Source organism: Psammomys obesus, unplaced genomic scaffold (genome assembly GCF_907164565.1).
Source record: "Psammomys obesus unplaced genomic scaffold, mPsaObe1.curated_primary_1811, whole genome shotgun sequence".
Taxonomy (NCBI): Eukaryota; Metazoa; Chordata; class Mammalia; order Rodentia; family Muridae; genus Psammomys; species Psammomys obesus.
In genome coordinates, this window is record NW_026585523.1 from 313,449 (window position 1) to 337,812 (window position 24,364).

The following is a 24,364-nucleotide window of genomic DNA, read 5'->3' on the forward strand; positions in this document are numbered from 1 at the left end:
CAATATACTGAAAAATCAAATTATACAATGTGTAGTACGCTTCTCCCAATAAAATTCAGACAGGAAAAAAAAATGCATTCACCCATATGAAGAAATCAGAGGGGGGCAAGTACCCCTTTACATCAAGAGTGGATCCAAGATATACCCAGACTATGTAGATAGGCCTGGCAGATATCTTGACTCTTTGTCTTAGGTTAGCACACATTGTGTGATTTTCCTTATCTAAAGCCATGGGGCTTAACTCTAAACCAATATCACATGCTGTAACACTGAAATACATGACTTGTGTTATCAGCTCTCCAGACTAAGACTCTCAAGAAGGAGTCTTAATAAGACATAAGATGACGCCGTCTTTCCTGATTTGGATCAAAGTCCGCCAGTTCTACCTGATCCATTTCATCAGTCTCTTCTACTTCCTTCCTTTCAGGAAGGAGTTTTTCCAGCAAAGAGAGTTTATCAGGAGAGAGAAAGCCGTTTTCAGGGAAGCTTACCTTAAACTCAATGATTAGACGTCCTTTTTCATATGGCCGAAGGTATATTGGCAAACCTTCATTTAGCACACATTTTATATCTCCATGCTTGACAATCTGACCTGGATCAGAGCTGATGACTATGGTTCGGTTGTCAAGAGTGGATATTGGCTTTTGGAAGCCACACAATGCTTCAACCAGCTATATCTCCATACACATGAAAAGGTCTCCTCGTCGGGTAAAAACAGCATGGTCCTTCTGGTCTAACACAATGATAATGTCTCCTGGTTCCAGTCCCGGTTCTTGGTCTCCTTCACCATCTTTCATGCCTTTAGCAATATGAACTTCTAAAATCTTCTTCTTTCGAACTATCTTTCTTCCATTGCAGCTTTTACATCTGTCCTTAGGGCTTATGCGTTCTCCATGACCCTGGCACTCCAGAGGTGGCATTCAGTGTCAGACCTCTTAGTGCGCTAGTCACTCTCTGATATTCTATATGCAGTAGTGAATGTGGGAAGGACTGTGATCATAATACGCTCACTACTTGGCTATTGTTTTTGTTTTAATATTCAACTATAGTAGTGTTTTAAAAGTTAAATGAAGAATAAACACAAATATAAAAGCTCTGACTTTGCCCTGTATGTATAATGACTTCAAGGTGCAAGATGAAAGTTTAATATTGTAAAAATTACATTAAAAGTTCCCTAGCATATGTTAGGCCATATCTTGTGTAACTGATAATAGCTGTGTACATTAGACTGACATGCTAGTTATGTGTTGTATGTTAAACTATGAAATTAAAATTCTGTATTTAACTGGTTAAAAAAAGACATAAGATGACACATAGTCTAGTTTTTAAACAATGAGTATGGCGTGAAAAATGAAATGTAATGTACAATTCTTTTTTTTTAATTTCAGGTAAATATAAAATTTTGAATGCTTGCCAAGAGTCTTGACAACTCTACAGGTTTCATACATTTGGGATTATAGATTGAGTAATAGCATCAATTCCTATTCCCCCACCCCCACAAAAGTTTATTTTATTCCCAATGACGTAGCAGCTTCAATTATGGCCTCTTTCTAAAATCTCCAATTTCTCCCCATATAGTAGTTTTTCTCTAACAATTAAACAAAGTTAACAAACTCCTATCCTAAAAGAAAAACAGAAAAGAAGAGGGAGGGGAAGACATATATTTTTGTTTATGAATATACTTTGTGTTCATTTTAAAAATACAGCAATTCTGTACATTTGTAATTCCACTGCTAGAGTGGTAGGAGTCATTCAATTGAGCAATCTTTGGAACAGAGAAAGCTTGAGAGAGCTAAAGGCATCTTTGTTTTCAGCAGCTCTATTGGTAGTAAAATGAGCAAGAATTCTATGGTAACTATCTTGATTCAACTGGCTCAGTCTTTTCTCTAGGAATGACATTTGTTGAAGGCTGAACCTTCATAAAAAGCATTAAAAAATGAGACAAACGATACTGGCTTCTAATTCCATTTTACCGTGCAAAAATATTTATGTATGCATACATTTGACAAATTAACAATAGCATGTATTTACTGTGTACAAAACGTTTTGAAAGATGCGTCCATTGTGAAAAAAAACTCAGTAAAGCTAAACGACATTGGTATCACCTCACATGTTTATCAGCCTTTTGTGATGAGCATCTCTTAAAATCTATTCTCAAATATTTTTTAAATCCTCAGAGCTTTAGTAAACTAATCTCTTGGGAGGAAGGGCATGTTATAAATAGAGCATTAGAAATGAGGAACATAAATAGGTTCTTTGAAATAACACAGGTAAAAGATGTTTATCCTGTCCCTTATTTGGTTAATAGAAGTAGCTGAGAAATATTTGCCTTCATCAGTGGTGAAGTTTAGGGCTGGCTTACAGTGAGCTGTTTAACAGGCTTATTCTAAGTCATGAATGAACTTAGCTTCTTTTCACGTTCCTAATATTTACCATACTTAACAATCCCTTTCTTTTTTTAACTTTATTTTCATTGATACATTATTTTATTTTATTTTTTATATTACTTACAGTTTATTTACTTTGTATCCCAGGTGTAGCCCCATCCCGCATTCCCTGCCAATCCCACCCTACCTCCCTCATCTTCTCCCATGCCCTTCCAAGTCCACTGATAGGGGAGGTCCTCCTCCCCTTCCCTCTGACCCGAAGCTATCAGGTCTTATCAGAACTGGCTGCATTGTCTTCCTCTGTGGCCTGGTAAGGCAGCCTAACCCCTCAGCAAGAAGTGATCAAAGAGCCAGTCACTGAGTTCATCTCAGAGACAGCCCCAGGTTCCCTTACTAGTGTACCCACTTGGACGCTGAGCTTCCATGGGCTACATCTGAGCAGGGGTTCTAGGTTATCTCCATGCATGGTCCTTGGTTGGAGTGTCAGTCTCAGAAAAGACCCCTAGGCTCAGATTTTTTTTGTTCTGTTGCTCTCTTTGTGGAGCTCTTGTTCCCCCCAGGTCTTTCTATCTCCCCATTCTTTCATAAGATTCCCTGCATTCTGCCCAAAGATTGTCTATGAGTCTCAACATCTTCTTTAATACCCTGAGCATTGAACATCTTACAAGAAGAACATCTCCTTCTTGCTTAGCTTATTTAGGTGAATACATGTTAGTATGATTATCCTATATTATATGTCTAATATCCACTTATAAGTGAGTATATATCACGTGTATCTTTCTGCTTCTGGGATACCTCACTCAGGATGATCTTTTAGAGTTCCCACCATTTGCCTGTAAGTTTCATGATTTATTTGTTTTTTAATTGCTGAGTAGTATTCCTTTGTGTAAATGTCCCACAATTTCTAGATTCATTCCTCAATTGAGGGACATCTGGGTTGTTTCCAGATTCTATTCTGGCTATTATGAATAAAGCTGTTAGAAACATGGTTAAACAAACGTCCTTGTTGTGTACTTTTCTTTTTAAGCAGTAAAAAAGAGAACCAGCTCAAAACTTTGCTCACACAAAAACCATCCTGAACCACAGGAGATGTGGATGAGGAGATAGATTGGGGAAATGGGTACAAATTAGAATCTTAGTAGGTGAATGAGAAGGCTGGCATATAACAAAGTGTCATGGTTGTGTAAATTTCTGATATGGTGTCCATTGAATGAGGGGAAAATAATGAGTTGGAGCAGGGTTTAGCTTTTCACTGACTTCATAGTGACTATTAAGTAACTGACTGACAGTTATCAGTAGGTATATGGAATAGAGCTCTGCAAAAGTCTAGGTTTTTACTCTGGGATAATCTGAAAGCATCTCTGTGGAGATTCTCCTTACTTCCATTATCTTTGCTTCACAGTGTCATGCCATAGGCTCTCTGGGAACTAGAATACAGTGACAAGTCAGTTCACTTAAAGAAGTCTTTAGTTTGAATAGAGATGAATGCTGTGCAAATATATGAAGTTAAAGTAGCCTGCACTTTCTTTCTTTCTTTTTTTTTTTTTTTTTTGTTGGAAAATCTTTTAATGACAAGCCATAAGTAACTGACAAGTAATTAACGTTGTTCCTGCTTTTTCTCACTTCTGTCTTCAGATTTCCAAATCTGGTGGGTAGGTAAAGCTTTTTTTTATTACTTTTTTTAATTTTATTTTATTAATTACACTTTATTCATTTTGTATCCCCCCTTAAACCCCTCCCTCCTCCCCTCCCCATCCTACCCTCCCTCCCCTTTCTGCATGCATGCCCCTCCCCAAGTCCACTGATAGGGGAGGTTCTCCTCTCCTTTCTGATCTTAGTCTATCAGTTCTCATCAAAAGTGGCTGCATTGTCCTCTACCGTGGCCTGGTAAGGCTGCTCCCCCCTCAGGGGGAGGTGATCAAAGAGCAGGCCAATCAGATTATGTCAGAGGCAGTCCCTCTTTCCATTACTATGTAACCCACTTGGACACTGAACTGCCATGGGCTACATCTGTGCAGGAGTTCTAGGTTATCTCCATGAATAGTCCTTGGTTGGAGTATGGGTCTCTGGGAAGTTCCCCGTGTTCAAATTATCTTGTTCTGTTGCTCTGCTTGTGGAGTTCCCATCCCCTCCAGCTCTTACTATTTCCCACTTCTTACATAAAATACCATTCACTCTGCCCATCAGTTGTCCATCAGGCTCAGCATCTGCTTTGACAGTCTATACTGCAGAGGCTTTCAGAGGCCCTCTGTGGCAGGTTCCAAGGTTGTTTCCTGTTTTCTTCTGGCTTTCAGAGGCCCTCTGTAGCAGGTTCCAAGGTTGTTTCCTATTTTCTTTTTCTTCTGATGTTCATCCTTTCAGGGTGGGGATTGAACATTTTAGTTAGGGTCCTCTCTTTTGCTTAGTTTGTTTAGATGTACAGATTTTAGTGGGTTTATTCTATGTTGTATGTTTATATGAGTGAGTATACTGCACTTTCTTTCTTAAAGCACCCTTTGCTTTGTCTCCTTTAACAGAATTTCTTTTTTTACCTTTTTCTTTTTTTTTTAAATATTAGTCACAGTTTATTAACTTTCTATCCCAGCTGTACCTGCTCCCTCATTCCCTCCCAATATCACCCTCCCTCCCTGACCTCCTCCCTGCCCCTTTCCAAGTCCACTGATAGCAGAGGACCTCCTTCCCCTTTCATCTGACCCTGGTTTATCAAGTATCTTCCGGACTGGCTGAAATGTCTTCCTCTGTGGCCTAGCAGGGTTGCTCCTCCCTTGAGGGATGGGGGTCAAAGAGCCAGCCATTGAGTCCATGTCAGAAATAGTCCCTGTTCCCCTTACTAGGGTACCCACTTGGATACTGAGCTACCATGGGCTACATCCGAGCAGGGGTTCTAGGTTATATACATGATTCTTGGTTGGAGAAACAGTCTCATAAAAGGCCCCTGTGCCCAGATATATTCGGTCCTTGTGGAGCTCCTGTCCTCTCCAGGTCATATTAATTCCCCCTTTTTTCATATGATTACCTGTACTCTGCTGAAGGTTTGGTTTTGAGTCTTAGTATCTGCTTTGGTACACTGCTAGGTAGAGTCTTTCAGAGGCCCTCTGCGGTAGGCTCCTGTCCTGTTACTTTTCTCCTACATCCAATGTCCATCCCATTTGTCTTTCTAAGTGAGGATTGATTATCTTACCCCTGGTCCTCTTTCTTGTTTATCTTCTTTAGGTGTATAGATTTCTGAATGTTTATCCTATCTTATAGGTCTAGAATTTCAAGAGACCACACCTAGCATGCCTTTTCTATTCTTTTGGGCAGCCATTATACTTGGGTTTGCTGGAAACCAAAATCAGTTCTCTGATAAATAAGTGAGCTATTAATCCCCTTTACCATTGGTTTATGTTTAGTCTTCAAGGAGAGATTTCTCTTAGTTGTAAGTATGGTCCAAATTATAAGAGAAATATTGTAAAGTGTAACTATAGTACATAACAAACTTTGCCTACATTTAGTATATCCACATCTTTATTTTTAACTGAAATCCCAACAAAGCCCATGTAACCATAAACATTCATGAGGTACAAATAATAATATTTGTAATACAGAAAGCTCCCAATAGTGACTGAATTTAAACCATGAAATAAAATCTATGAGTGAGATTCATGAAGTTGACTCTGGTTGGGGGTAAGTTTTGGTGTAAGATTTCTCCTGAGAGTTTCTATAGCACTGCAGTTACAACTTCAGCTAACTAAGCCTGTCACGGGTCTTTCAGAAGACAAGACCGAAGCACTGGGTGTGTTCACTGTAACAGAAGCTTAATCTCAGTTCCTACTGGCAAAATTTAGTATAGCACAGGTGTTATGTTGGCTGCACAGCAACAAGTCTGAATGCAGGAAATTATCAGGCAGTGCTTGAAAGCCTATTATAAGCTCGAATTGGGGAATTGGGTAGGATCACTGATAGGTACAAGAGACATGCTCAGCCACAGCCTTAGTCTACAAGCATATACCTGACTGTATTCTACATTAAATCTAAAAGTTTGAGAAAGAGTCTACATTTTTCTCTCAGTTGTCCAAACATATCAGACTTCTCCTCCCACATTTTCCATGTACAAATAATTTTGAACACTTTTCCCTTTTCATATAAATACCCACAGTGCTCCATGCCCACAGCTGTTATTGGATAGTCTCTGGTGGAGCTGTTTGGAGGCAGAAGGTCTCAGTGGGAACACAAGGGCCGTCCTCTTGAGACAGCCCCATGCAGCCACTCCCTTTGTTCAGCTGGCTAGGCTCCTGACCCTCCTGCCTCCCTTGCCTGAGGTCTGGGCATAACAGGAGCAGCTGATCGCGGCCTGACAGCTGGTATCTGAGCAACCGCTGTTGGGCCTCCTTCCAGTTCCCAGGCTCCTGTGGCCTCAGCTGCTGAGCAGGAGATCCAGGAACACAGGTGATTCTGGGACTGCTCTGGGCAGGTGTAGCTCCTTCCTCTGGGGCAGTACGGTGGCTAACTTTCCTTTTAGACACTCCGTCCATTGAGTGTTGGGAAAACTGGTCATGTCTTCCCTGAATGACCTTCATTCTCACATCTATAAAAAGAAACGTAAGGAAGGAATGAACTTAGTTTTCAATCAGTTTGATTACATGAGTTATATATTTGGCTATCAGGACAGCAGAGTCAAACAACAAAATATTGCATGACATCTATTCACCAATTTCCACATAAATTTAGCATTATTTCTTTTAAAAATACTATATTTTCCACTCAATTTATAATTAATATTAGCCATATTTTAAAATGTGATTCTATAATTCTCAAAGGAAAAACACTGATATGGTGTTACTAAATTAACAATTGTGCTTAATCATAAATTTGGGCCAAATTTAAAATCCATATGACAGCCAAGACTAAATATCAAACCAACTAACATGTGTATTAAGGAAGCTGAATCAAAAAAAGAAAACTAGTGATTTACTCCCAGATTTGCTTTAATAATCTAAATTAACACATAGTACAATTATAAAAGTCAACACATGTTCCACACTAATTCCACATGTAATTTTTGTCCTTAAAACAACTAATGCATGGAGCATTATTATCTCTGTGTGTGCTATAACGGAGCTAACACACAAATTAAGTAACTTTCTAAGACCACAAATAAAGCAGGAACAGGCCTTACGGAAGAATTCAAGTATTTGGATCTACAGAGTCTGTGAAACTGAGACCACCCCAATACTGTGTAAAGATTAGAACAACCACAGGGAATTAAGAAACAAGAATAAGAGTCTTATTATTAAACAAGAAATAAGTCTTGGTGTGCTTTCACTGTCCTCTCCCTAGCTGGCTGAGTGATTGTCCTCCTGCTGCTCAGCATCTCTTGGCTCTAGCTACATAATTTTATACTGTTCTCAAATGCATGGGACAATGTCATGCATATGAGAGAACAACTTTCATGGGCCTCATTGTTGACAAAAATGAGATATCTGTCTAAATTCCTGGGAAGTAGATAGTAACACCAGCATCTTCACTTATTATGCCCATTTTCCTTGCATTTCCCCTCCAATTACCCTCTTTATTCTTCAGTACACACTACAGATAACGTTTTACTAACGGGTACGTTATACAGTTACAATTTGCTGAGAGCTGCCTTTCTATCACTGTTGTTAGAAGACAGCCAGCACATCTCTACTCTATCAGGAGAAACATGGCACGAAGTACCAGTTTCAACATCAATTCATTCTAACAGTGGATTGACAAAATGATGTGAAGATGTGTGAAGGCAATCACACCTATGAATATATGAAGGATGCTTTTTATTTACAGTGGGAAAATGAGAGGAAACCATATTGCTTGTATTGTTGCCACAGTGTATGGATTAGTATCTGAGAAGCACGATGCTAGTCATAGCTCCTCCATCCATCCTTTTCCAGACTCTTGTTGCCTGCCATTTATCTGTCAGAGTCACCTAACCATGGCATGATTCTCTTCCTGAGAACCAGGAACTTCTGGGTTGTGCTAATTTTCCTACAGGGTGTGCAATTCCTCCCAGAAGTAATTCTGGACAGCTCAGCTACATTGATTTATATCTCAATGCACACTAACTGGGGTATGTCACTTGGCCTATGCCAGTGCCTTTCATTGGTCACTTTCACTGCTGTGGGGGCCCTTTCTTCCTCATAGGTGTTTGAATGCCTTCAAGGGAGGAAGTTTTTCCTGTCATCAACTTTGTGCAGTCTCCATGCCTCTCACATTACCTGTACCGGACTTGGTATCACCTCTGTAACTACTGTTCTTCCCAGGAGGGAAAGATGGTTTGTCAGCATCAGCAAACAACCAAGGAACAAAAATAATAAATGGTCCTATAGAGGCAGACTTTCAAAGAAAAACGGGCTTTCAATTTTAATCCCTTCATAAAACCAACACCACGACATACCTGAGGAATCAAACACTACAAGTCACTTTTTCTAAACCCATTGAAGATGTTCTTAGTCTGGTTTTGAGAGACCTTCCTTGGAAATCTCTCTGCCCTCTTGTTTTTCAAGTTTGTATCTATTCATAAAAGACTAATGCAAGCCCAGCTTCCTTTTGCAGACCCCCAAACATTTAAAAAAAATCTCCCATGAATTATTTACATGGTGGCTCCAATCAGCAACATACCTGACAGACTCCCCAGCTGAAATGAAAGTTCACAGTGTAAAGGTGCCCAGGGAGGCTGGCCACCTCCCACTGTGAGCTTATAGACAGAACTAAGTCAGCACACATTATGTGTCACTGCCGACATCAGAAGGAATCAGCTCCTTTGATCTTAGACCTCCACAGGAAGCTTAGATCTCAGACAAATTAGATAAAAAATGAATTTATAGCAGATATGTATCCTAAGGCATTCAGCTGAATGTTTGGATTTTAGGGAAGGGAGGAGAGTGAGTATGAAAACATATGAAACAACATGCCTCTTTGCCATTTCATCCTGGTTGATGGGTCTCTGCCAAAATGGGAACATGACTTCAGATTACCCAACCATGCTCCTTACAATTGGTCATCAGGTGTGATGACACTTCAGGAAGAACAAGCTAAAACACGGGCAAGACATTGCCCTGTGCTACTAAAATAAGGACTCATTATGCTGAGGACCTTCTGCCTGCATACATAGTTAGCTGTAACTTCTCACTCTCTCTTAGTCTCTTTGACTTTCAGAACATTCTCAAACAGCAAGCACATGGTATGCCTCTCACTTGTATGGTTTGCTCTGAGTATCCTTCACTAGAAGTTTTCCTTCTTCCCCTCCCTTCCTCCCTCCCTTCCTCCTTTCTGTCTTTCTTTCTTGCTTGATTCCTTCCTTCCTTCTTTCCTGTATTCCCTCCTTCCCTTCCTTCCTCCTTTCTTTCTTTCTTGTTTGCATGATTAATTCCTTCCTTCCTTCCTTTCTTCCCACCCCCCCTTTCCTGTCTGTCTTTTTTTAAAAGTATGAAAATTAACATGTAATCGAATTTAAAAATGGGGTACATGTTGTGTACTTGAGAATATTTTGGATATATGCCTAGGAGCGGTATAGCTGGATCTTGAAGAAGCACTATTCCTAATTATCTGAGAAAGGACAGTATGAATTCCAAAGTGGTTGTAAAATTTACATTCCCACCAGCAATGGAGGAGGGTTCCCCTTTCACCACATCCTCTCCAGCATGTATTGTTACTTGAGTTTTTTATATTAGCCATTCTGATGGGGTATAAGGTGAAATCTCAGGGTTGTTTTGATTTTGATTTGCACTTCCCTGATAACTAAGGATGTTGAGCATTTCTTTAAGTGTTTCTTGCTCAACCATGTTTGTAACAGCTTTATTCATAATAGCCAGAACTTGGAAACAACCAGATGTCTTTCAATGGAGGAATGGATACTGAAATTGTGGCACATTCACACAATGGAATACTATTCATCAATTAAAAACAAGGAAATCATGAAATGTGCAGGCAAATGGTGGGAACTAGAAAAGATCATCCTGAATGAGGTATCCCAGGAGCAGAATGACACACACGGTATATATTCACTTATAAGTGGGTATTAGACATATAACATGGGATAAACGTACTGAAATCTGTACACCTAAAGAAGTTAAGCAAGAAGGAAGACCTGGGGTAAGAGGCTAAATCCTCATTCAGAAAGGCAAATAGGATAGAACTCAGAAGACGGAGAAAACAGGGAACAGGACAGGAGCCTAACACAGAGGGTCTCTGAAAGACTCTACCCGTCAGGGTATTAAAGCAGATGCTGAGACACATAGCCAAACTTTGAGCAGAGTGCAGGAAATCTTATGAAAGAAGGGGGAGATAAAAAGAGCTGGAGGGGACTGGAGCTCCACAAGGAAAGGAACAGAACCAAAAAAATCTGGGCGTAGGGGTATTCTCTGAGACTGATACTCCAACCAAGGAACATGCACGGAGATAACCTAGAACCCCTGCTCAGATATAGTCCATGGCAGCTCAGTCTCCAAGTGGGTTCCCCAGTAATGGAAACAAGGGCTGTCTCTAATATGAAATCAGTGGCTGGCTCTCTGATCACTTCACCCTAAGGAGGGAACAGCCTTACCAGGCCATAGAGGAAGACAATGCAGCCAGTCCTGATGAGGCCTGATAGACTAGGGTCAGATGAAGGGGAGGAGGACCTCGCCTATAAGTGGACTGGGGAATGTGCATGGGAGGAGAAGAAGGAGGGAGGGCAGAATTAGGAAGGGATGAGGGAGGGGGCTACAGTTGGGATATGATGTGAATAAATTGTAATAAAATAAAACATTTAAAAAATAAACATAAAAAAAAAGAAACTTAAGGAGTGTCTTCTGGCTCCCAACTCTCATCTGAAGTGTTCATATTTTTCTTTTTATTTTTAAAATTTATTAATTACAATTTATTCCCTTTGTATCCCAACTGCAGTCCCCTCCCAATTCCTCCATCCCTCTTTTTCACCCATGCCTCTCCAGGAGTCCATTGATAGGGGGCTCCTCCTCCCCTTCCATCTGATGAGACCTGATAGACTAGGATCATATTTTTTCTTAACCTGGTTCTGTATATGATGCTCATTGTTGAACCACTTAAATTCACAATACAGTTGTTTTATATGAGACTCGTGCTGTCTGAAGCTGAAGTCAGGAGAAAGAACCAAATCCATTACTTGTTAGAAAGGCTGGGAACCTTGCCCATGTGTTAGAGACAACAATGTCAATGTCACATTGCATAAGGTGATTAAAATGACACTAAATTAAGTTAAAGGTGTTTGTAATTATGAAATCTATTTATAAATGCATCACCATGCCATACTCTATTCAAGTGCTTCTTGAAATTGTTTGGCAAATATATACTTTTTAATAGGTTCACAGTATCTTTCAGTAATATCTTTCAAAGCTAACCACATATTTAAGCCACTTTCATCATGCTACCTAACTATATCCTCCGAGCTTACTGTACTAGTTCATTTTGTGTTGCTGTAAACAAACAAACAAACAAACAAAAAACCCTAAGCCAGGGTAACTTTAGAAGAAAAGGGGTCAGCTTTAAATGCTAATACCATCTACAAATTGTCTTCAGTGTTGTCTTTTTATTTTAATTTGCATCTGCCTATATTTCATAATGTCAATAACGTGTTGTAAGAGGATATGACTAAATTATTTTTGTCCTAATTTGAGTAGAAAATCTAATGTTTTATTTTTAATACAATATTGTGTAGCAATAGAACTTGTCAATTTAGTGCTTATTTTGAAGTTATTTAAAAAAAACAAGTGCTACATTTTAATTATGTTTTTAAAACAGGAAATATTTACTTCCCTTTCTAATGTGATATAGAGATGTTATTAGTGGTTTCCAAGTATACTTGCCCTTTCTTGGGGACTTGGAGAAACATTTCTCGGGTCTTTCCCAGTGGTTTTAAATATAATGATTACTATGGTAAAAGAGGTTATGCTTAGAGAAGATATGAATTTATATCAAATGATAAGATAGACACAAATATAAGTCTTACATTAAGTAGACAAGAGGGGAGCGTTATCTACCCTTACATAAATAAATCTGAAAAGTTTTTCATCTTGAGTTGGGAGAAATGGGAGAATCTAGATATGTGAATACATCTGAGAGCATTTTGAAAGGGGCCTATGTGGTATACAAGAAATACTGTCACTGAAGGTAAAGAAAGGGCTAGGGTCAGATGGAAGGGGGAGAGGACCTCCCCTATCAGTAGACTTGGAGAGGGGCAGGGAAGAGATAAGGGAAGGCAGGTGGGATTGGGAGGGAATGAGGGAAGGGGCTACAGCTTAATAAACTCCAGTAATAAATGAATAAGTGAATAAACTCTAATTAATAAAAAATATAATTAAAATTAAAAAAGAAAAATTAAAAAAAGAAAAAATATGAAAAGGAAAAGGATGGAAGACAAATGCCACAGAGAAGTAAATGTGGTTGTATTGAAAATATTGTGAAATGAAGCAAGCCAATCAATCAGAAAAAAAGAGGCTGATTGAATAAAAATCAGCAAACAAAAAAGAGGGAAATGAAAAAACTGAACTAGGGGAAAAAAAAACAGAACTTTGAGGTGTCTAGCATGGGAGGCATAGGTGTTATGACCAGTTAAGGGAACAAAAAAAAAAGATAGAAAGAAAGAAAAACATAATACAGGTCTGCATTTGATGGCCATTCAAAACTTCTTCTCTGCCATTTATATGAACCATGATTTCTGCACAATGGACAACCAAGCCACTCACAAATGAGATTTGATACAGTATAATATGATTCAGGACCTAGAAGGGCTAAATGCATCATTCAAAAATAATGTTCTTTTTCTTTTTAGCACCCAGTTCCATATCTACATTCTTTAATTACATATTTGTTTCTTGTGGTTTCTTTACACTCCATTGAAAAACACCATTCTCTAACTGTCCCTGAAATTAAGTCACCAAAATGTTGAAATTTGATGTGAGACAGAGAAGCACATAACTCACTGAAACTGCACAAAGGGACTTTTATAATGCAGTAAATTAATATTTAATATTATGAAGAGAGGAAGACTAAAGTTCACTAATTCATTCTACTGGGTTCTCACCCACCTGTAGTAAAGACTAGGAAGACCTTCTTGTGGGGTTTCTAACTCTTGATACTCTTGCCATTTTGAACCAAATAATTTCTGTTGTGGGCTTGATACCAGGCATCATGTTATCTTCAGTACCCTTCATCTCCACACACTGTCAACAGTGATCTGGCTTTACCAAGTCCTGGTCAGAAAGTTTCTCCACACATTGCAAATGTCATTTAAAGCATATGTCATTGACTGGCCTTAGAATTCTATTAGTGGGGGAATGACTAAGACATACTGCCTTTTTTTATGTATTGAGACATTTTTATTCTTTTTTTTTGAAATTTTTTTTATTTTTTATATCTTTATATTTTTTCTTTATTAATTACACTTTATTCACTTTGTATCCCCCCTGTGGTTCTCTCCCTCCTCCTGTCCCAATCCCTCCTTTCCTCCACCCTCTGCATGCATGCCCCTCCCCAAGTCCACTGATAGGGGAGGTCTTCTTTTCCTTCCTTCTGATCCTAGTCAATTAGGTCTCATCATGAGTGGCTGCCTTGCCTTCTTCTGTGGCCTGGTAATGCTGCTTCCCCCTCAGGGGGAGGTAATTAAAGGGCAGGCCAATCAGTTCATGTCAGAGACAGTCCCTGTTCCTATTACAATGGAACCCACTTGGATACTGAACTGCCATGGGCTACATCTGTGCAGGGGTCTTAGGTTATCTCCATGCATGGTCCTTGGTTGGAATATCAGTCTCAGGAAAGAGCCCTGTGCTCAGATTTTTTGATCTCCTTGTGGAGATCCTGTCCTCTCCAGATCTTACTGTTTCCCACTTCTTTCCAAGATTCCCTGCACTCTGCCCAAAAGTTGTCCATAAGTTTCAGCATCTACATTGATAGTCTGCAGGGCAGAGCTTTTCAGAGGTCCTCTGTGTCAGGCTCCTGACTTGTTCCCTCTTTTCTCCTTCTTCTGATGCCATTATACTTTATTCACTTTGTATCCCCCCATAAACCCCTCCTTTCTTCCCTCCCAATCCAACCCTCCCTCCCCTTCTTCATGCATGCCCCTCCCTAAGTCCACAGATGTAGCCCATGGCAGTTTAGTGTCCAAGTGGGTTCCATAGTAATGGAAAGAGGGACTGCCTCTGACATAATCTGATTGGCCTGCTCTTTGATCACCTCCCCCTGAGGGGGGAGCAGCCTTACCAGGCCACAGAAGATGACAATGCAGCCACTCCTGATGAGATCTGATAGACTAAGATAAGAAGGAAGGAGAGGAGGACATACTGCTTTTTAATTTTGCAACTGGGACCATTCTCTGCAAGACCATGTTTGTCTCCATATCAAGGGGGCAAAATTGCTGTGGCAGAGAACTACTGTACTTGGGAAAGAAGCAATCACACACACAGAGTTTGTCAATGCCATATCTCCTACTTTGGAGGCACATATTCAGTGTTTCTTAATTTAATAAGAAAAACATCCCCTTTTAATTTAAATATGGAAATGAAGACCTCTTTAGCAGGCCCAAGCATTACACACAGGTCTTGACCCTTTCCATTCCCTTGCCCTTGCTAAACTGTTAGGCTACATTCCAAGAGCTATCCCCTAAGTTGTATTTACCTTATTTGGTCACTGGCTCATTCTTGAGACAAAACACCAAGGTCCAACAATCCGAACTCATTATTTGACTACACTGGCTAAACAGTCCAAGTCAGGTCTTACAAATTTATCCTCACACAGACTTCCCCCTTTCTTCTTAAAATCCCACTTCTAAAAGCAACAACAAAAATAACTACTGATGGCTGTCTGCCTTTGCCTGATCCAGAGACAACCCACCCCCACCCCACCCCACCCCACCTTCCTGTTCCAGCTTGTACCACCAGGGTAATAAATATTCTTTTTGCTGAGAATTTGGTGTCTGGATGTGTCATATACAGATTCCAGGGGACCCAATCCCTTACAGAAAGACTAGGAAAAGCTGTATGAAGAATAAATGTGGAATAGCTAAGTGTTTCAATTGAAAGAGTATTTGAGCAAAGTAATAAGGGGTTAGGCTATCCCAAACTGAGTGAATGTTGTAGAGTAAGAAGAAAACCCAAAAATACATAACACATGGTTATTTCATTATATGCTATGATTTGACCTGTGATCTTTGCTGATATTGTCATAATTGATACACAACTTGTGTAACAGCCCTAACTGTGAGAAGTGTTATCATGACAGTTTTATTAAGCTAGAAACTGAAAGGCATGGGGATGTTAGTTATAAACTTGAAGACAGAATTTCTGTCAAAAGGGACATTCAGAACGAAACTCAGTCTGTACAGCTCCATGGTTCCACACCCACAAATGTCCCATCCTCCTACTCTAACATCTTACAAGGAAGATTTGTTAAATCTGAGTAGAAGAGAAGCCTTATATATGAACTGAAAAGATGGCGTCAGCATTGTCTAAACTTTTGGCAGTGGTGCATTCTAAGGGCTCTATTCTTCCCACTTCACTCCTTTCTTCCACTCTTGCATCCAAGACATAATGAGTTCAGTATCTAAATTTGGGAGTAAGACTCAGCCCATCATCTAAATAGTCTTCAGCATTGAGGGATTCCATAGGACAGGAAGGGATTGGTGAGCAAGAAAGCCAACTACTTTATTAGTAAATGCCGAAAGTTTGAGAACACAGAGGAAAACTGAAATATGTAAACAGTGGAGTAAATCAAACTTACTTAAATCTTTTAATAATTAGGCGGTTTTGGAAATGATGTTTTTAAAATTGAGACAAAGCTCGGAATATAAGGAAATAAAGCTAGCATGATCCTCAGGGAGGGCTCAGCTAACACATCTATTTTTAACTTGGATGTCCTAATAAAATGGCCTCTTTGATGTTTCCATCTCTCCAGTCTAAACTGATCCCCAGAAGCCCTATTTCTTGTCTCATTCCTGATAATTTATTAATAAACTACCCCATAAAACCCAGCCATTGTGGAACATTTAATAACATTAATTTTAGCAAGGAGACTATGAGCCGTGTAGATAACCATATTAGGTTAGATGCGAGCACAGCATTGCCCTAGCCATTTGCTGAGGATGTAGCTGAGGATGAGCTGCGAGAGTCAGAAGGCAATTTCAAACAAACCCTGAATCTGTGTTCAAGAGAGTACAAGAAGCTTTCCTATTTAAGAGGTGGAGAGGCACCCGAGATCCAAATAGCTTGATGTGACATCTGCAAAGAATTTTTGTGTCCTGTTCTGTCTCTCCAATCTTCATACTATCATAGCCCCACTTCATTCCTACTTTCATCGTAATCATCATCATCATTATTAGTAGTAGTATCACCTTCATTTTATTGTTGTTTAGTATAGTTTGAGCAACTGTGCTCTATTCCTAGCTAATTTAAAAAAAAAAAAAAAAACTTGTATTTCTTCTATGGGAAATAAGGGCACATTCAGACAAGCTGCTATGTGTAAATGTAAGAATACACATGGACACACACACTGGGACACACACATGCACTCACCTGCATGCACACACAACTGAAAATCTCATTCAAATATACTTTTTAGACTGACAGATTTTACTTAAACATGAACTCAGAACCACTAAAACCACTACTCCTTTCCTATTATAAAATATGTTATTTGACTCTTATGAAAACTGGAATTGTTTTTCTATTTAGAACATATGTTTTGAAACGTTTCAGAGTCACGGAAATTATGTGCATGCTTTTTTGAATACACAGCCTCCATACTTGGCAAGTCCATGTGCTCTGGTCATTTTATTCCTATTGTGCACCCTTAAGTAGGCTAAAAGGCAGACTTTTGTTTGAGGCAAAGACTCAGTTTTCTCTGCTTCACATCAATTCTAATGGTAACTTAACTGTGGAACAAGTAAAGCACATACCACAGCCCAGCACATGATACATGCTGCAAACAGTACTAGGAAACAACAAAGCAGGGTTGAGCAATACTGACTCACTTCTTGAGGGTTCTACACTAAATCTAATTTGCACAGTGGGCATTTGGCAACTACACCCTGTGCTTTTCCAAATTCAACAGGGCTGCCAAATTGGCAGCTTTGCAACAGCTAAGGGAAAGATTATATGCCCACACTCTGCCTTTCCCCTTTCTCTGTTAAACAAACTCAAATGTGAAACCAATAATCTTTTTCTAAGAAAAGATATATAAACGTCAGTTCAAATAACTGGCTACTAGCTGAGTAAATCAGATGGATCTGTGTCTTCCTGCACTGGGGTATTATTTAATTAAGAAAAAGTAAGGAAAAACCAAAGAAAAGGCTGTAAACTAAACCACTTCACAATGTAACATCAGGAAAGGAGCAGTCGCCATGCCATTGTTGAGTGGCCTTCCCTGCTTCCTGCTTACCTTCTCCCATCGCACCATCTTCTTTTGCTGTCTTTCCTTGTAGTCCTCGGTGTTTGGAAGAGATATGGGTTTTATTCTTTTGATCCTTAGCCTGGGACTCAGATATGTCTTCTGGTTTTATTTCTGTATGGATGCAAAAAGAACTGTCATTTTTCCTTTTGTTTTGTCAGACTCAAAAAACAAACAAACAAACAAACAAACAAAACCACTTTCTTAAAAATTTACAATGAGGACCTAAATGTGAAGGTGTTTCTCTCATTCATGTCTTTTTCAATAATGATTGTGATATGTATTTAACAGAATATGTATGATGTGTCCAGAGCTTAAGGAATGATGATATAAAACACAGTGATCACTAACTTTATGATATAAAATGGTATTGTCTGATACATTAGCAGCCACATATTGCTTTGGAATGCTTGAGACATAATTGTTTTAAGTTGAGATGGATTATAAATTGAAAATACACACATACTTGATTTGGGAAAAAGCAAAATATCCAATTATTTTGTATTCACTATACATTGAACTAATATTTTGTATATTTAGGATGGACACTAATTAGAAAATTTCTGTATAAATATACACATATATGAGCATACACATACATCACAAAACACCGACACAAACATAAACACACACATATAAACATGTAAACCCATGCATACAGAAATACTCATATACAGCTGTACATACAGACTGTAGATATATACAAGTAGAACATAGATAGAACTTTGTGTTTAGACACTAAACAAAACAGAAATTCAATTCAGCACATTACAGGCAATGCAGTTCAGAACCCCTCTGAGACTATACTCTTTTTAGAAAGATAAAGATTTTACTAATAGATTATCCAATCCTGATCCCCACCATGGGGAGAGAGACAAGGTCTCCAGGCTGAATTCTGTTCAGAAATTCTGTTCACCAATTTGGTATCCTCTCAAATAGCCCTTGAAAGTCCAAACACAGTGAATGTCCTAGTGGTCAGACCAGGCCACACCCACTGTGGTTCCTGTATTTGAATCTTATCCTTTTGCCTTTACTTATTGTGCTACTTTTTAGATAATTATTATTTAAGGTGGTAGTTTCATCCTGGCTCATCCCATCATGAAGAGCCGTTCAAGACATTCAAAGGTCCGTGGTGTGAGGCTTGGATGTAAATAAAAGATTTTTCAACGATACATCTGCTAAACCAGAGGATAAAATAAGAAGTTCCATTAGAGACTGTCCCTCAGAGTGCATGATTTTGCCTACATGACAATTCTGCTTCTGGGGAAAATGATCAAAACAGTACATGGCTATTTGTAACTTCTCCCTGCTAAGGAAAACCACTGGCACTTGCTCTTCTCCTTCCAAGAGTTTGCCTCTGTGTTTTCCTTCCTTTGAATCTCACAGTCATGTTCCTAAGACAGAGCCTTAAGGCTGTGTCACTTGAACACCTGATCATCCTGTCTCTACCTCTGGAGTGTGAGTACTGGGATTATAGACAGGACACATTATGCCCAGTATTGTGAGGTGCTTGGACTCAAACACAGAGCTTCCTGTATGCTCTGGTACCATAGTGTTAGTGACCTGCATTCCTGACCTAGCCCATTACCATGCCTCTGCCAGGGATGCCAGCAAAGACCAGGCTGTGGAGCCAATCTGCACTGCTGCGTGTGACAGCACGGGTTACCAAGCCTTACAGGGCCTCACCTGCGACACCCACACTGTAGGAATAATAGCCACTACCGCTGCCATTAAGTTGTTTAAGGAATTAATAAACTTATTTATCTAAGGTACTTAGAACCTCTTCAACAGTGAGTATGTAATAAATGTGATCACTTATTGTAGCTGCTATTATTAAGGATTAGGTAATCCTTCCCTTTATCATTTTAATTGAAATGGTAGGTTCCATACGGTTGTATAAATCACAAAAGGTCATAAAATTTCTCTTTGAAGACATGAAAGTCATGAATATATTTATTACACATAATTACTTCAGACATTTCATCAACACCCTCCTCCAAACCACCTACTTCTGTTTTTGCTTTTCTTAAACCAGCAGCAAACGAGACAGCTGAGAGCCAGCCAGGACACCACTGAGCACAGGGACAAGGCTAAGGTGATGGTTGATCTCTCCTTGCTGACAGCAGGCAGGACAGCAAAGGTTTTGGATCGAGCTGTCAAATTGGTACCTGTTTGGGAAGGAAAAACAGTCCCCAAGGATACATTAAGATATCAAGATCTAGCCCACAGCAGGCATGTAAAAAGTATTTCCTTGTAGTTTTTAAACAAATGAGTCAGTAGTAAATTCAATATTTTTTGTGTTCTGGAAGAAATGCAAGATGACAATAAAAAGTTATAATTTTTCCTTTTCACTTCTGTCCATAATAATGAGAAATCTTCCTGAGCCCTTCATTTGATGCTCAGACCTACTTTCTCTGTCACTGCAAAGTTCTAACTTCATTGACTCTGTGGTCTACTGTAGTGAACATTTTGTTGTCTTTAAAAACCCAGTATGTTAACATGTTTTTGTTTAATCCCAGGTGTGGGATAAGGGACTGCTTCAGATTGTCCACAGCAGCAGACTATTTGCCTTATAAGTGCTCTGTGAGGGGTGTGATCTGCCAGCTGAAGAAAGCTTAATTCTAGAGAATCTAAAGGGGTTATAAAAAAAATACCAGAACCCCAAAAGAGGCAGCCTGGCTGTTTCTCCTGCTGGTTCGTGTTCCTGCTGCTGCTTCCGCTGTTGCTAGTTTGCCTAGCGGTTGAAAGAAAAGAGACAGGAAGAAGAAACTGGAGATATCCTGACAAGACCTGAGATTGGACTTGCCCAAGGAACTCAACTCTCCTAATCATTAGGAAGTAGTTTAAGATCTCAACACCCTCCCTCCCCACTAACCTTCTGTTTCTCCTACCTGGTGTTGGGGCATTAACCAAACAAATATACAAATTTACAAATTAAAGTTTAGTTAAACTTAAATGGGGTTTACTTAAAGTGTTCATCACACCAGGGTTGTATTGTCTGCCAATACAGTGCCAACAGACTTCCCAAAGTTAAGCGCATTGCTATCAGGAGAACTGGGGAGTACCTGTAAATACTGCTGCTTGGGCTGAGGAGGAGGGGTGCAAAATGGGGGTTTCTCACTGAGAGAGAGAGCATCTCTAAGAATCATCTGATACCATATATTTTCAGTAGATTAAAAGTTTTGGTTCTGAACCCACTGCTATGTATTGGAAAAGGCACAAAAGAATTTGTTTAGGAACATTTAAAAAATATAGATGCAAATGTTTCTGGTAGTTTTGGCCATAACTGCCCAAACTCAGAATATACTCAAATGTCCTTCAAAAGGAGAGTAAATGGTTGATCTATTGAACTGACCGCCTGCCTACTCAGCCAAAAAGAGAAAATGATTAAGAAATGGGTAAAGAGCGGATGATAAGTAACCTCTAATAACTGAAATTAAAATAAAATGTGATGTACTGAAGGAAGCTCATGGTGGATGGACTCTGTATGAATCCATTTATAGAATATTCTAGAAAGGACCAAACTATGGAGACAGAGAACACATCGGTGTTTGCCAGTGAGAAAAAGGCTGAGATGTTTACACTAGCAGGACGGAACCCTCTGGAGTAATGAAAATTATCTGTATTTTGATTGTTTGCTACTTACAAGAATCTTCACATATATTCTAAGTCGTAAGACCCAGAAATGGCCCCTTTAACGACAAATAGATTTGAAAATAACATTTAAAAATAAAAGGCCTCTGAAAGGCTCTGCCCTGCAGACTATCAAAGCAGATGCTGAGACTTATGGCCAACTGTTGGGCAGAGTGCATGGAGTGGGAAAAAGTAAGATCTGGAGAGGACAGGAACCCCACAAGGAGAGCAACAGAACCAGAAAAATTGAACACAGGGATCTTCCCAGAGACTCATACTCTAACCAAGTACCATGCATGGAGATAACCTAGAACCCCTGCACAGATGTAGCCCATGGCAGTTCAGTGTCCAAGTGGCTTACATAGTAATGGGAAGAGGGACTGCCTCTGACATAATCTGATTGGTCTGCTCTTTGATCACCTTCCCCTAAGGGGGGAGCAGCCTTACCAGGCCACAGAAGATGACAATGCAGCCACTTCTGATGAGAACTGATAGTCTAAGATCAGAAAGAAGGAGAGGAAGACCTCCCCTATCAGTGGACTTGGGGAGGGGCATGCATGCAGAAATGGGAGGAAGGGTGGGATCGGGAGGGGAGGAGGGAGGGGCTTATGGGGGGTACAAAAAGAATAAAGTGTAATTAATAAAATAAACTTAAATTAAAAAAAAACTTGCCTACAGACTCAGAAGGATATGTTAATTATGAAGATAGTTACATGAGAGGACATTCATCAGAATTTATCACATAGTATGCTTTACGTTTTTTACCATTATCAATTATTCTAAATATTAAAAATAAAAATTCAGAATGATTATTTGCTGGTGATCATGGCTTACAGCTGGCCTTTTTTCAAGTAGCTAATTCAAAACAAATCTCTCATAAGAAACAGAGTTGCTATTTTCTCTACTCAAAGATACATCACGTATTTCTGTGCTGTGGTTTCCTTGGGTGAACCTTACAATTTGTTTGGAAGCCATAGTTAGATGTTGGATGCCTTGATTATGGAATCACTCACCTCCAGGATCTCAGAGCTGCTATAATAACATCAGATACAGTGGCTCTCATTTGCAAGCATGTAGCTTACACCTGAGCTAAGTTCAGCTACTTTATGTGCAAATACCTGCTTGGCAGAAGCATCTGCCTAAGGTTAATTACCATAGAGAGATGGGGGTGGGGGGATGGATTTTACTAGGTATTCAGAGTCATACAAATCTCTTAATTTTCTTACCCATTATCCCCATTTTTATTAATAATGATGATTCTAATTCTCTCATTCTTATTTAAGATGTTAAGAGCTAGTAAATGAATCAGTATATATATGACAAATATTTATGAAAAATTTGTAAATATGACAAATATTTATAAAAAATTTTATAAATATGACAAATATTTATTAAAAAATCACAATGCAGTACTTTCCAAAAAAAAATAACACAAATGAATACGATGAGGGAAAACACTCTGAAGAAGAAGTGGTCTGAAGGAGACATCAAAGACCCAGCACATTCATCAACAAAAACAGGAGAGGAAATTTTTGTGTGAATTATTAGAGACCAGGGAACTTTTGATAGGCATTAAATGCTACGCAAAATAGTCTAGATAAGGTAGAAACCCCTGGCTTTTTAACAATATAATCTTAAAAGTAATCTCAATACGCTCACTCTTCTACAAGCAAATATTTGTTTGTGCTTGGCATTTTCATATCCTGGGGATATATTGCTCAAATATATTCCCCTAATCAGAATTTCTGTCCCTCAGAAACTCAGGTTCTAGTAGGGGACCTAGCACACAAGCTATAGACAGGCAAGAAAAGTGCATGCAAACTATAATGGTCAATGCTGTGAAGAAAACTAAAGTTAAGGCAGAAGACTGAGTTACCAGCAGTGGGGTGTCAGGAGGAGGTATTGTAGACTGGGTTGTCCAAATAGGGATCTCTTAAGATAAAACTTTTGAAAAGAAACTTGATAAGTATGTCATGTGAATTTCTTTAGATTATAGGGCAAAAAGAGATTGTGGCTCCCCATGATTCATTTAAGAGTTCATGGCTCCAGGTAGTGGTGAGAAGTGCCACAGCTCAGACAATAGCGACAAATGTGGAAAGGCCAGGTGGAAAGCCAAAAGCACTAACCTACAGCCACCACCAGCAGCTAACAGTATCTCAGGAAGGGCATGTGTGTTTCAGGTGTATTTATTAATACATAGGAAGTACTCAAGAAAATCCTGTTCAGACACACAAGTTCTCTTTAACTTCTCAGCTCCTCTATGACTACATTTCTAAAATAAAAATGACTATTTGTCATCTTACCCAAGAAATTAGAGAGCTCAACAGGGAAAAGGATTGTATGTTCTTTGCTTGATTTACATGCAAATGAAATACCAATGTTGATTACATATGAAGGCTGCTTAGTAGCATTTTATCACTGGACACTGGTACACTGAATATTTGAAATATGACACTCTTAGGATAAGTACCTTTATCAACATGATGTTAATACTGATTAAAGAAGCAGAGGGTATTCAATAATTTCTTTTGGTTTGGTTTTGTTTAAGCTTTTATCTATCCTAATCTAAATTTTGTATAAATCTCCTTATGCAGATCCTTGCTTTACAGACCCAACTTTGACAAACATTTAATAACAACATTGAGCCTGATGGCCAACTGATGGGCAGAGTGAATGGAATTTTATGTAAGAAGTGGGAAATAGTAAGAGCTGGAGGGGATGGGAACTCCACAAGGAGAGCAACAAAACAAGATAATTTGAACACAGGGAACTTCCCAGAGACTCATACTCTAACCAAGGACTATTCGTGGAGATGACCTAGAACCCCTGCACAGATGTAGCCCATGGCAGTTCAGTATCCAAGTGGGTTCCATAGTAATGGGAAGAGGGACTGCCTCTGACATAATCTGATTGGCCTGCTCGTTGATCATCTC

The 24,364-nt window shown here is 39.2% G+C and overlaps 1 protein-coding gene and 1 pseudogene across 1 annotated transcript in view; both read right to left on the reverse strand.

Moving 5' to 3' along the window:
- Window positions 1–326: 326 nt before the first annotated feature.
- LOC129675693 (dnaJ homolog subfamily A member 1-like) lies at window positions 327–920 on the reverse strand (annotated as a pseudogene).
- A 4,956-nt stretch (window positions 921–5,876) lies between these two features.
- The window catches only part of Pkhd1 (PKHD1 ciliary IPT domain containing fibrocystin/polyductin), a gene marked incomplete at its 5' end in the record, with an annotated part of 436,563 nt that continues 418,075 nt past the window's right edge, over window positions 5,877–24,364 (reverse strand). Inside the window, 3 exons of the mRNA XM_055605696.1 lie at window positions 5,877–6,954; window positions 17,790–17,912; window positions 19,808–19,966. Coding sequence (XP_055461671.1) covers window positions 6,545–6,954; window positions 17,790–17,912; window positions 19,808–19,966 — 692 coding nt within the window. The remainder of the gene's footprint in view (window positions 6,955–17,789; window positions 17,913–19,807; window positions 19,967–24,364) is intronic.